Below are 15,208 nucleotides of genomic sequence, written 5' to 3' on the forward strand. Positions count from 1 at the left end.
TATTCTGAAAAATGTTTATTACCTCAATATATACATACAATGAACAAAGTAATTATTTCATATTCACAAAACTCACACAGCAGTAAACATAAGAATATTGAAACAAGTCATCAAATTGTAACCATGATATTTACATGACAAGTTACTGACATGTCACCTGTATTACAGGCTCAATTTGTTAATGTTTTCAATCTTAACAATTAACATAAATCTTCTTCTTTGACCTCAACATTCACCCAACTCAATGATAAAATATGCAATTCAATTTTGTTTCTAAATTTTATACAGTGGCATTAATAATTTTTTTTTCTATATTCTTAAATGTTTTAAAATGCATTAAAAAACTCATTAGTTTAAGGACAATGCAATAAAAAGTGTTATTTACAAGCAAAATGATTCAGTTTGCAACCTGGATAGAACCATAACACTGTTAATAAAATAACTTTATAATACTCTGTGAAGATTGGAACTTGGCAATGAACAATGTGAATGTAGAACTAATAAATAGGCTTTATCTTTGATATGAATAAAAACAAATGAATTATAATGGTGCATCAAAAATATCTTTATTATACTAGTTTGTACTTAGCAACCCAGTGTTAATTGAATCCATTTAGCAAAGTTATTTCTCTGGCCCAGATCAAACAAGAGAATTAACTGGGGAATGGGTAGTGTGTGTGTGCTTTTTTTTTTTGGATGGTATAAAATTGAATAATGGGCATTAAAAAAAAAATTAAATAAGATCACAAAATATAACAAAATACAAAGTAAACAAGTTGAATGAATGAAATCACTGGAGCATGACATATTATGATACAGATCAGAGAGAACATGCACAATCAAGGACTGCATAATACAACAGCTTTGTACAGGCCAACAAATATGTTGGGGGGTCAACAATTGCTTATTTTCTGTTGGAACTTCCATTAGTGGCAGAGAGCCCAACAGCAGTGCCATTCTTGTCACAGAGACAGTTCAATCTCATGGACAAAACAAAATATCTATTTGAATGTCTTAGTTGCTTAGTTTACAATGCCAAGAGAATAAGATAGGAACAAATTGGAACAAACATTTCCACTGCCATCACTTAGAACACAACTGAAGGAGCATCTCAAGAACAATAAATAGGTACATTCTGAATGGCTTCCAAAACAGAGACTAGGAACACTATAGGACTTTATTCTCACAAGACAACATATATAAGTGTTGTTGACTTAATCCAATGTTGCAAAACTCCAGCTCTTAGCATGCACAATAAGGATGTGTATTAATATCACTTAACAAAATATAAGCATTATATGTTCAATGCGTGTCCTATTCAATAGTGTCTATAAGACTAGTGTTAATCCATATGAATATGAGAGTAGTCACATTTCTATTATGCATTCAGCACTCCCATTTGTCTTGACCTAGGTTAAAAATACAACACACCAACTAGATCTTCTCTACACTGACTAGCACTATCAAATAAAAATGAAATATGAAGATGTAAATACAGTAGTCCTATATTTTGAGGTGTCAACATATTTTCAATACCAATTACCAAAAATGAAAAAAAAAAAATCTTTTATGTTATAGTGAAAAGTAAAACTGAAAGAAAATATTAAATAATTTAGGCCCACACATAACCTGCTTCTATTATCAAAACAGGTTTTGATTATGTTGTCAGATTACTGTTCTGGAACTAAAACAAAGTTCTCCACAAACTAGACCCTAATCATCTTTAAAACTCAAGACCTCTCATTCAAGAGTATTAACTCCAGGCAAGAAATGAGGTGGAAAAAAATTTAAATAACATCTCAAGTTGATTACCGGGAAGAGCTTATCATGGGATATATATGGTTCAATAACTCACACTATGCATTCACAAAATGGACAACTATAACAGATATTCAAAGGTTGCTTGTGGTTTGTTATTTGATCTAATATGAAGCCACAGATCCCAGAATGCTATGGCTATTTCGGTATGAGCTATAGATATTTTTGAAGCATTATGTTAAAAACTGAGACCCTTTTATATATTTATATAGATTTTTTTTAATTTTTTTTTTTTTTGTTGCAATCGAAATAATTTTAAAAGCCTGCTTATCAAAGAAAAGTTTGCATTTCTTTAAATGTCATAAACACTTTTTTTTTTAAACAGTACACATATACAAATACAGGGAACATCACTGCAATGTCAATAAAACAAAGTCAACTAATTACAATTGGATTATATACAGAAATCAACAAAAGTATCATTGCAAACAAAATCACACATGAAATATCTTTCTTTTCTCAAAGTAATTTTTTTTTCATTTACTCATTTTTGTTTAAATCAATGGCTAAAATTAGGTGTGCTTTTAAATAAGCCCAGAGATTCTCTAGAAGCAATCCTTTGTTTCACTAGCGATGTTAGTTTACTACTTAGGAGAAATACTTAAATTAAGAAATATCTACTCTTTTCAAACAATTTGAATGTTCTTTTCTTTAAAAGGTCACAGGCAATATTAAAATATCTTGCATTTTGTTGTAAAATATTATTAATACAGTTTCTTAGCTAATCAGCATTGCAGTGTTGTATAACAACACCAAATGTTTAATCCTTTGCTACTTTCTAAAGGTCCTGGTACAAAAGTGTATTCTTGAGCACAGTCTATCACATGTTATATATAGAGATATATATTAACTGATAGGAAGGACACCATAAAAAAAAAAAAGGCCATGGTGAATACAAGCCTGGTCTAGTAGAAAGCCCTTGAAAAAAACAGCTAGCTAGCAATACTTCACTCCGAGTCTGACTTGGGTTTGTAATTCAAACGATATGTTTCTGTGGAAAAACAAACATAGAAACAGTATTTTAAAACTTTTGTCCTATATAGATCCTATTCCAAATAAATGGAAAGATGACATTTGTATAGCTATCCCTAGTAATGGTTCAAAAAAAAATTATTACTGAATAAAATGTATTAATATTGTGGCCAAATAATGATACAACTAGCTGACTTATTCACACTAATATTTAGTGCTAAAAAACATTTCAAAAATATGTTTTATAAAGCTGCAGAAATAGACCAAAATGCTTTTTGCATTTCAAGTGAATGGTGAGGAGTTGTACTATTCTTTTAATTACAGACATTACTTCAAAAGAGAGGATAATTACATCCTTCGCGTTTCATTTTTCAGGCAGATTAATTTTATAATATAAATGGATGTCTACCTGCAGGTTTAACCTAGAAATTACATCTTCATTTCTAAAGGAATCTCAATTGAAGTTACTTATTCCAGACATGCCAACTGTTATGTTTTTTTAAAAAAGAAACTCTTTCCAGAATTATTCAGTAATAATGGCTGCATAGTCATGTGGTATTAGCTTCATACTGTAGTCCAGAAGGCCCAGAGTTTCATTCCTGCCTACTGCCATCCCCTACCAGCCTGCAGGAGTTTTGAGATAGGGCACAACAATCTTGGAACCTCAGAAACTTGGATTTGGCACATCAGCACAATTTAGGCCATGTTGTGCCCATAATTCCTCAAGCAGAAACTTGGAAAAAAGCAGACAATCACACCAAACAAATAATTGTGTCTGGATTAGTCCCACATTGGTGCCATTCCCAGTTTATAAAATAAAAATTTAATCTATATGTAGCGACAAAGGTACCAGAAATAACATGAATAGTTTTGAATGTGTTGGCAAATAAGTCAAAACATACATTTTAAACACACAGGTCAAATCTTCATAAAAACTGTTATATGGAAAGACTGTTAAACCTACTTTGGTCTTAATAGATAAAGATGCATCTCAGCGCAATAGCTGCACATAAATTAAAAGTTGAAAATAAAAAGACAGCAATATATTTTCTTGGCATCTGCTGTGACCTTTACCTAGAAGCATCTACTCTTAAACACTAGCACCAAATCATATTTATCCAAACAGGGCTTCATTTGTCCTAAAAATAAGATCATGTCTATTCATCCTGCTAAAACTACTTTGGCATTTGCTCTTAAGTCATTTAACTAGAATGTTACAATTACGATAAAGAAAATGTAGAGACTTACTTGACATATTTTCCATAGTATTCTCTTCACATTTAGAAGGGTCATGTCCTGCTTGGCCACAGTTATAGCATATACTTTTACCAGCAATGACAGGTGCAGGCTCTGCTGGAACTGGATTAGGAATAACAACTTGAGGTGTAGAATTGCTATTAGCAGTTTGTGTAATGGTTGGACCATGATTTGGGAATATAGTGTTGCCATACATGAAGGGTATATGATTAGGTAATAAAGGATTACCATATCTTATTGGCCAGAGCATGTCATGTGGTATACCATTCGGCAAAGACTGCTGTGGAAATAAATATGGAGCCACCAATCCATTGTAAATAATCACACTTCTTCCTGCTGTTGGCGGCTCAGGCTGCTTAGGTGGAACAGGTCCGAGAGGAGGGCTTGGTGTCCCAGAGTCAGGTCCACTGGCATTATTCTGTGACTTTGTTAGATTGTGGTGGGGTGGGGTGTGACTGGGTGGGTTTAAAAGAGCCCCATCAGACCTATTTGACTCTACCATGTCTGTGTTTGTCAAGACTGAAGTTGTTTGCTCAGGGCTTGCATTTGGTGCCAATGGAGCTGGAACATGACTGAGCGGGGCCCCACTCAAAAGACCCTGAGGAGTGTTTATAGATGAAGGGTTCACCATTCGTGATCCAGGAAAATAATACAATTGATGATATCCTTCTGGCAATGATGGTGGAGGTGGCTGTGAACCCAATGGAAGAGTGTTATTTGAAGGATTTTGCAGTAAAATTTGATTTGAAGGATTGGCGGATGCGGGCATGAAATGTTGAATGTGAATTCCGTTGCTTTTGCCTGAGCCCTGAGAAGATTGCTGCATGTCATAAGTCACTGGCATTGGAATCAGATTCTTTTGACCAGTATGTGTTGGCTGTGGCGTTTTATAACTAGGACGATAATAGTTCCTTGCTAAAGTAGGGGGTGGTCCCTGTAGAGGCTGTGGAGGTGGGTCCGATGCATAACCATTGACTATAGAAAGAGGGACCAAAAAAGGATGTGCATCAGTCCTTGGCTCAACATTGATCAAAGCAGGATGCGTGTGCGGTACTGATACAGAGTTGGACATGGTAGACATCTTAGACTCTTCAACTGACTGAGTTGACTGGCTTATTTGGGGAAGTGACTGAGAATGTTGCGGTCGACCTCTTCCTTTCACTTTGTTAGTTACCATTAGGTTGGACACTGACAAATTAGAAACAAATGAACATGAGATAATTTAAAATTTAAAAGTAAATTTAATTATTTACAACAAAAGTTCAATAAATGTTACTAGGCATATAAAATATAAAAGTCTATTAAATGTTTTCAACTAGCGAAAAAAAAAAAAAAAGCAAAAAGATTTAAAATGACTAAGTCGAACACAATAGAATGAATTTGTTCTCTCACCTCTATCATCCTCTGATCCAGAGGCATCCACTGTGTGAGACCAGGCCTGCTTGGTTTTTATATCTGCAATAGCTGAAACTACTGCAGAAGGAGGAGACATCACTGGCAATAAACTGTTCTGAACAACATGATGGGGAGCTGCTTGATCAGCTGACGGCAAAGGACTGGAAGGCGGGCTAGAAATATCGTTATTTATTGGCGAGCTTGAACCAGCAGAAGGCTGTACAGGTGGTGGTGGCGGCGGCGGCTGAATAACTGTGCCAAATTGAGAAAATTCTGGAGGATGTGGAAACTGTGAATAGGTTTGGCTCATAAATGGATAAAAAGAAAGATATGTGGGAGTAGATTCTGCTGAGGGCACTCTACCAAGGGGGTCACTTATACCATTGGAATACAAGGTCAGTCTGAAATAAGAAAAAATGGATATAGATAGAAATAGACATGTATATTTCAATAACAAAATGTTTTCTAATCATTGCATACCTAGTCACTAATCAAATAAACAAATTTAACTAAAGTCTGACCAGTTCTTGATCTTATTTATATTTTAAATGTTACATTATATACAATTTTTTGTTACAATTTATTACACTATCAAAAAAGAATAATTTGGAATTTGTTCACAAAACCAGCCATCAAGAAACTGCTTGTAACCTTTTTTTTTTTTTTTTTTTTGAAACATATTACATGATGGTAAGGTTCAACCATTGTTATATATTGGGGGTGACTCTTGAACACAATGGGCAATTGGATTTCTGTGTTTTAATTTTTGTTATATATCTTAACCTTATAGACCAAAGTCCTTAAATCTAACTATCCCCTACGCAACAGTTCCTGAGGGCCATGCCTCCCTCCCTCTAGATTTGATAAAATTCCAAATTTATGTCATCAATGAAGCTCTTCCTTTCTTTTTCCATTGAAATAAAAACATTCTTCTAAATAAAATTTGACTCCTAAAGTGTCTAAAAAAACCCACAAAATATTGATAAAACTTGAGGCTTAACACAAAACTGCTCATATTTAATTGCAAATTTTAAGAAATTTTTCATGTCAAACACAGGCATGTAAACACATGGGCAGACAATGCAATGGCTAAACATGTGGTTTAATTATGATTGATTAGTTTTTTTTTAATTGTATTTTTTTTATATGTAATAAGCAAGTAATAAAAATCCAGACAGCTGTCAGGTAGAATTAATTTAAATACAGTCTACTGTATATTCAACGCTCTTGAAAGTGACAAGATACCATGGGAAAAACAGTTAAAACCAGATCATGAATATTTAAGGTGTGTTTGAATATCTTTATAAAAAGTAAATAACTTAGTTCCAAAAAGTCCTTATATCGCATCAAGAATTCAATATTACAGCCTTAAGACAAACCCATTGAGCACAAAGATCTTTAAAGACATAGTTTGATATATTCATAAAGATACAAAAGAATTTTATCATTCAGATGAGTGTCCTTTAATATGACAATATTCTACTGTGATTATAAGAAGCAAGTATAGTAAGCATAGGTCTCATAGGAGAGCTACACATTGAAGAATAGTGTTGAATCTAATTACACTAGATGACTGGACTGACATTGAAAGAGTGAATTCAGACCCATAACTTTCACCATTTTACTTTAAAGTTCCAATGAACTTATCTTAAGCCTTTTTTTTACCATCCAGATAAAAACACAGGCAACAAAAATATATCACTGCAAAGCAAGGGGTTTCTAATTTAACTGTGGAATCTTACAAATGTAAAACTTTTTCCTGCATGCCGATTAACTATAAACTCCAAAAACTACAATTAAAATGGTATCAGTGCCAACACAATATACTCAATGACATTCACTTTCAACACAGTCCAATAATTTTTCTAGCACTATAGTCTTCATTTTAACTTCATCATTAGGAGCGTGACAAGTGTATGCTTGCAAAAATGCATTTCCCTAGAAGTCAGAAATGTTCAAGATCTAAGTAATGATAAGGACAAGGAACAAACAAGCTGATACTGAATTGAGATTTTCTGAAGAACTCTTCAAATCTGTATCCACTTGATGGAAAGTAAAATGACTAACAGTTATAAAGTAAGTTCAATTTTATCAACAGAAACAATTATCTTACTTTAACTTTTCCAGTTTTTTCCTAAGCCTTTCATGAGCTTCAGCTGGTAAACCTGACTTGATAAAATCTTCTGGGCTCATAAACATAACCTAAAAAAGAAATTTAAAAAATCTATTAAAATATACCTTCAACTAAATTTGTTCTGATTTATAAAATATGTGTCTTCATAAAAGGTTACTTATTTCATTATATATTTTCATTATTTCAAAACTTAATAATAAAATACAAATTGGATAAAAGGTTTAAAGTTTAATACGGATATGGAAAAAAAAAAAAGGGCAAACACATCCGACTCTTTCCTTCAATGTTTACAGAATGCCATTGAGCATATCATACCTGCTTAACCGAAAACTCTTTCAGATTTTCAAAATACTTTTCCAAATTGAGCAAAACTAAAAGTTGATACAATGAAAGCTCAATGTGAGATGGTCCAAACGTCTGGGCTTGTCCCACGAGGTGAGTGCCCACAGAGGAGCCTTTCACATTCATCAAGTGTCTGTTTTGTGCACTGGGTAGGGGAGAAGTGGGTGAAGAGGTTCTTGAGTTGGCTGGGGAGGTGGTAGAGGAGGACATCTGCGAGGGCCCTGGTGAGCTCTGGACTGGGGAAGAACTGTTGCTGAGTCTGAAACATTAATAACACAGGTCACTCAAGTTTATAACTAAACAATCATTATTTTAAATAAAAAAAAAATATAATAGGCCTTGTCAGAATACATATTTTAAGAAAATTACTTAGAAATCAGTTACCTTAGAGAATTGTGTCTCATGAATTCTACTGATTGCACAGATCCTAAAAAAAAAAAATTCATTATATAAATAGGGTTAAAGATTAGGCTTTTATTTTTGTCCTATGCAAGTCTAGTTCTAAGAAATAATAAAAGTTCAAAACTCACTTGGTCTATCAGATAACACAGGTGGTCGATTAACTAAAGTTCCACTTCTAAAAGGTTCTGTAAACACATCACAGTCTGGAAATTGGGTTAATACTTTGGCCATTTTGCTGAAAACAAATATTTTCTTTTCAAATTTCCATTTCATCCATTGCAAAGTAAAAATTATACATAACTATTGGTTCAATTAGTATGTAGAGCTTATTATTCTAATTTATTAGATCTCTTTTTAAAGCACTATAATATTAGTTAATATTTTATATTAACTTAATATTAACCTATATTAGATATAAAATAGCTCATCATTCTAATGCCATACCTTAGATATTCATTGTAAGTCTCTCTATGTTTTTCTGCAGATTCATCTTTGCCTGTTAAAAAAAATACTTAATATTAAAGTAAATAATGTTGAGTTTTTAACATATAAATCTATTATAAATTAAGATGTATACCTCCCTTAAACATACACATTTGAAAGGGAGACTATCATCTTTTTAATGACATTTTTCAATATAACAATTATATCAATGATGCTTTAATGATGATATCAGATTATAAATGAGTGCATCATAATTAGCCCTATCAATTTTACTCCTGTTGTGACATCCCTAAATAAAAATCAAGAAATTCAGTTCTTCAGAATTCTTTACTAATTAGAACTGAAATTAATTCAAAATAGATGCTCTAACTCAAAATAAATGTTCCTAAGCATCTAAATATAAATAAACAATGTATGTAACAATGTCTATAGTATAATTTTAAAATAGTATCTCATTTCATGTAAGAGATTAGATTCTTATTAAGATCTTTAGATCTTTTAAGATTAAATGTACCTCTAGCTGGAAAAAATGGTATATGTTTTCTTCTCTTTTTCTCATCTGGCAGTTGACCTACAAACTGTAATAGATAAAAAAAAAGTTGATTTTTTATTTGTTACTAAAAGCTAAAAATAAAAAAAAAAATCTTAAAATTTACAAAATAAAGAAAGGTTTTATCTTTGCTATGAAGACCAGAAAGATATAACTACTTTAACATAATGTAACCATATCCCAACATACAGACACATTCTTGGAAATATACTACAATCACATAAATAGTAACATAAAAACAATTTGGGGTTAAAACCATACAACCAATTTCTGGATAATATCAAATAATCACTCTCTAACACCATAATTTGGGTAACATAAACAACAGGGTGATTAACACCTCCATCATTTTTCTGTGTGGAGTTAAATAACTTACGATTTTTATCATCCAACAGATAAGACTCGTCCGGACATTGCCAGAAAAAAAAACCTATTTTGAACCATTCCCTGCATCTCATAATTGATAATTACCCATCGCTGCAAAATGGCAGCATCAATAACTTAACAGGTGATGTTGCTGAATACATTTTAAAAAATAAACGTATGGGAAATATATCAATGTTAGCATATAAATAATTTGCTTCACACACCTACATAGGTAAATAGATAGCTAGTGTTTTTTTGTGGGTTTTTTTTAAGGGGGGGGGGGGGGGGAGAGAAGGGAAATAAAAACATCAATCATTTTTATTAAATTAACATTTTAAAAGAGAAAGAGTCTTATACCTTTAAATGTAAATCATGTAGTGCTTTTGGTTTCATAAAAACTTCCCTAATTTCTCCATTCGACCAGTTTGACTAGAAAGAAACAAAACAATACATTAGTTACTTTTTTCTTCTTCTCTATTCACCACATAGTAATCATTTCACTATTTTATTTTAGAAACAAATCAAAATGACCAATACAATGTAACAAAATATGATGTTGTTTTATATTATTATTTTGCCTTAGAACAAAGGACATGCAGTTAATCAAGGCATCAAAACATTTAATTTGTTTATTTTATAAGTTGAAAGTAATATTTAAAAAAAAAAAAGTTAACACATTTCCTGTGTGGTTTTTAAAAGCATTGTACATAAAACACTAATTTTATACTAAATAATTAAATTGTATTATGAAATAAATCTTGTAATACCAGTTAAGGGGATAAAGATATTTACATGTATCTGATATCCTTTTATACTTTTTTCATTTTTCTTGTTGTAAGGGAGATCTTTATAATCAATGATTTCAATAGAGACAACTGAGACTGTGGACAGAAAGAGAGATAAACATAATTACATCTGCCTAAGTAATAACAATACCAAAAACAAGCATAAAAACTAAATGTTGGCTTAAATTCTAAATTGAGATTAGTTTTTAAAAATGTTTACCCTTCTTCTGGGAATCAGCTCCGCTTGACTGACTATCACTATGAGAGACAGCATGACTGCTAGTTGGTTCAGACTGTGATGGCAATATCAAATCTGGCTCTTCCATACCCTGAAATGTAAAAAGTTTTAACTTTTATAGAAGTGATATTGAATCTTACCAGGATTCATATCAATACAATTATGTGAAATAAAGTGAAACAAAACAATATCATGAGACAGTATTTTGGTATATATTATAATATAAAAGTGATTAATGAGAACACTTGATAAAACATTTGATACAAGAAACAATGAAGTTCGTAACATAATAGGATAGCATGATTGAATGTAGTGACTGATGATAAGACTAGAAAGAACATTACCTACTGAGAGGCCTGTGGTAAACAAGTAGCAAAATAACATTTTATAAATGAAAAACAATGATTAATGACAAAAACAAAAACATGGTGATAATGTCAAAACTGGAACATTTCATAAATAAAACACATAAGCCCACTGATAATAGTATTAGAACATCTGATACATTGTTAGAAAGACATGTAATAATATATAATGTTTTAAATGGCAAGGGAAATGATATGATGCTAAACTATGTGACGCTCATTCCGCTTTAAATTCTATTATGAGACATTAATATTGCTAAATTCTGCTTATAAAATTATTACAGTAAATATAGATTGTCATGTTTACTTTGATGGTTCTGGGACCAGGGAGTGTCAGATTGCCCAAGTGTTGTCTTCAATAGATAAATCACAAAATGTTCTATTTTTCTCCCTACTTTTCATAATATTATAATTGGTAGGTCGTCTGATACCAAAGATCAAATAAATAGCATTAACTTGGGAGTTTTTTTTTTAATTTCCCATTTGTAGGAAGAGATGTTTTATGCTTATGATTGCCAATTTAGCTTGCCACCACACAGGACATAAAAACACTAAAAAATATGGCAGGTAAGCTAACATACAATAATTACAGAAATGTATCACCACTTAAAAAAGCTAGAGCAAAAAAAATAGAGGCAAGACATGTTTGCTATGCAACAGATGCATCATCATCGCTGTCTAAGCACAGGGTTGGATTACTGACTGTCTGATTATGAAGTGTCAGACTATCAAGACTATCAACTGCATTAGTGCAGACATTACATCTCTCGTAACTGCCATGCTGGTTCCATTTGTTTTGTATAATTACCATGAATGTTTGATGTTTACTAAATGTCAAGATTGTGAAATATCTAATAAGCTATCCTGCTCCAAACTTTTCCACCTTAACTTAAAAAGAGATTATATTATATATAATATATTATTAACCTTTAATCATATGTGTATTATATACAAGTAGGAGAATTAGTGAAAAATGATGAATGAATCAGTCAGTCAGTCAGCTAGGGCGTTTGCGTAATAAAGATGATAAGAAATAAACCTATCAAAATATATCATTAGAATACACTAAAAATTATAATGTATATATTATATATAAATAATTTTAAAAGATTTAATTTTTATTTTTAAACCTTTATAACAGCATTAGTGGTAAGGGATCCAAGAAATGACTCAATCTTTTTAAAATGTATTAGATAAAGGCTGGATAAAATTTGTTAAGCCAATTTATCATACACATTATCTAAATGTCTCAAGAAGCAATCAGTTCCGTTTTCAACATCTTGTGTGGCTAAAACAGCTGGTCCTTAAGACACTATGCAAGTCACAAGTTGTGCATTTAAAACTACCGAAGAGTGCAATGTTTTCACCTTTTACCTGTTTTTTTAACAATTTAATAGTGTTTTTGTAATGTGTGAGTATGTCTGACCCACAGTGGTTGCCTAAACGTTTATATATAAGACAAATTCTTTGAATTTGTTTACGTCTTGGGTCCATACATTAAAGCCTTTATTTCATTAGTCTACTTAGTAAACTTAAATAACATCTGATCCGAAGGCTACTTAAAGCAGATTTTTACATCTTAGAAAATTTTTAAAAAGGAAAAATGTTGGGGGCAGGATGAGATATCAAACTTAATATTTTAACACGTAAAGTTTTATCATCCAAATAGAATCTAATGGGCAGCTAGATGTAAAAATATTTAACTTAAATTTAGATTGAGTTGATTGAGTTTATCAATACAAATGAACTGGTTATAATATTTTATAAAAGAAACCAGAATGGCATTTTGATATGAGCAGTACAAGGCTTACAAGGATTTCAGTCTTGTGCCTCAACAGGTGCCTTGATGAAAATTGTGTTCAGTGGAAAAAGGCTAGCAAACAACAGGAGTAGAAACTTGTCAAGTTCCCATCAGATTACCATGGGAGCCTGAGAACCAAGGCATTAATACTATGGTATCAGAATCCAAAGGTGGGAAGAATGATTTATTTTACAGGTGTATTTTTTAGTGTATTATTTCGCTTTTTTTTTTTTTTTTTTTTTTACTTAAAATACTTAGTAGTAATAGTGTCAGCATATTAGTATTGTATAGTTTTGTATCAGAGAGCCTATAAAAAATCTATATCTATAATAATTCTTAAGACTAAGACTCGTATCCCGGGCAATACTTCTCAGGTCAGGTCCCTAAGGTCAGTAAGGACCGAGTCATTGCACTGGTAATGATGAAGTATCATGCAGCTACACAGGTCTAGAGTTCCAAGATTCTTAGATTCAACTCTTAAGACAATTATGAATTACGAAGATGACTTGGGGGTGTAGGTCATGACTTTCATACCCCTTTTACTCTTTAACTATATAGATCTCTAGAGACAAATCTAGAACTAGAATAGTAGATACTAGATATTAATAATATAAACATCTTAGATAATGTAGTTTTGTTTAAAAATAACTTAAAATTACAAATTAAAAAGGAATACAAACCCCATTGATATTGCTGTGTATATTCCTTTCTTTAACTAATCTTTCAACTTTTTCTAGAATTTCACCAAGTTTTAATTTCTGACTAATTTTAAATGCAGGATGGTGTACTGCCATTGTCAAAATTAAAAGAATCTCATCAGAAATTTGTTCATTTATGATGATGTTTGAAATTTGCTCATCAATTTGACATTGTTTTTCTAAAATGTCGAATATTATTTTGGCACAGGATGAGTTAGTAGAATTCAGAAGTGCTAAAGCCATTATAATTTTAGTCCTTAATCTATAATCTGATAAAACATTTGAAGCTAAGGTGGATAGTTCTGCCTGCTGATTAGCCTTTATTTCAGCATCACGAAGAGAGTGGTAATCTTTTTTTGCTAAGTCTTCAATTACAGTACCAATAAACCGCAATTCTGTAGGGAGGCACATATGTAAGAGGCCACACATATAATCTAGTCTTTTACAAGGACGAAGGTTTTTAAACCATTCACATAAATCCTCTTTTCTAACCATGATGTCTGTAACTGTGATTAACTTATCTTTGGAATAACCAAAACACTATCTACAACATAATTTCAGTTTTATCATGCTCTCTAAAAAGAATGAAAGATTCCGTGAAAACATAGAAATTCATCCGGGCATTTGACTTGTTAACCAATCCAGTGGACCATGTATTCCTTATATGATATTCGTAGTGTGCTAAAAATTCATTATTTGAAAGTTTTTCTACATTTAAAATTAAATAACTATTAGCATAATAATTATCTTAGCATTTATAATTATTTATTTTAAGTTCAACTATCTAAAATCTTCGTTCTAAATGAAAATGTGAACAATATTAAGTGATAAAATATGTAGGTCAGTGTATGTTCATTGTACTGTAAAGACGCGAATGGTTTAACATAGTTGTGTATATTTCAAAATCATTTGTTTGCAATAGTTAATTAATAAAGAAAGCTCCTAACTCGTATTAATCGTATACCTGTGTCTATTACAAGTTTACCGATTACGGAATAAGAAAAATGAAAAATTGAGCTCTGAGTAAATTTATTATTCTCCCTTCCTTTTTCCCACATAGATCGAGTGATCGGTGATCTAAATCCCATTTTATAAAATTTGATGTCCCCTACTCCGTATCTTCTTCTCTCTCTCTCTCTCTCTCTCTCTCCTTATTGGAATACATATAGTCATGTACTGTTTAATTAAAATAATAATACCACAGTAGCGAGCTTTTTTTTTTTCTAATGGCAGATAGCAAAGGTAATTTTACCAACTAATTAGAATCATATAGAAATAAAATATATTATTGTTACATCCGAAATCTGTGTCTGTAAAGGAATGAAAGTAACAGGTCATGGAACGGGGAAGGCAGTTTTGAGTGGTTAACTACTGGTAGTCTTTAGACTACACTGGTCCAGCGAATAAAAAGATTTGCCAAAAAGAAATGTCTTTTAATTTTTCTTCCTAAAATGTGTCATTTGACTGGAAAAAGATTTAAATGCGAATTTTCTTCAATGGTACAATTCTACACACTTGTTAGGCCTACATAAGATTTAATGGATAATAGGCCTCCCCGTACCTGCATTTTTTTTCACATTATCATAGTCTTGGATAATTTAACTTCAAGGTGTTATGGTCAGTTATGGAGTGTGTTTATGC

The 15,208-nt window shown here is 31.7% G+C and overlaps 1 protein-coding gene across 1 annotated transcript; it reads right to left on the bottom strand.

The window, feature by feature from the left end:
• Positions 1-14,231, bottom strand: LOC106066095 (zinc finger CCHC domain-containing protein 2-like). Its single transcript, XM_056035738.1, has 13 exons — positions 13,550-14,231; positions 10,686-10,794; positions 10,473-10,561; positions 10,038-10,109; positions 9,279-9,342; positions 8,765-8,816; positions 8,449-8,555; positions 8,303-8,345; positions 7,892-8,177; positions 7,556-7,644; positions 5,440-5,843; positions 4,039-5,235; positions 1-2,809 (listed from the first exon to the last, which is right to left on the bottom strand). Exons 1-13 carry the CDS (start codon positions 14,060-14,062, stop codon positions 2,766-2,768), a joined length of 3,069 nt encoding a protein of 1,022 aa, XP_055891713.1. The 5' UTR covers positions 14,063-14,231; the 3' UTR covers positions 1-2,765.
• Between the last annotated feature and the right edge of the window lie 977 nt (positions 14,232-15,208).

This window comes from Biomphalaria glabrata, chromosome 7, assembly GCF_947242115.1.
Source record: "Biomphalaria glabrata chromosome 7, xgBioGlab47.1, whole genome shotgun sequence".
Classification (NCBI taxonomy): domain Eukaryota; kingdom Metazoa; phylum Mollusca; class Gastropoda; family Planorbidae; genus Biomphalaria; species Biomphalaria glabrata.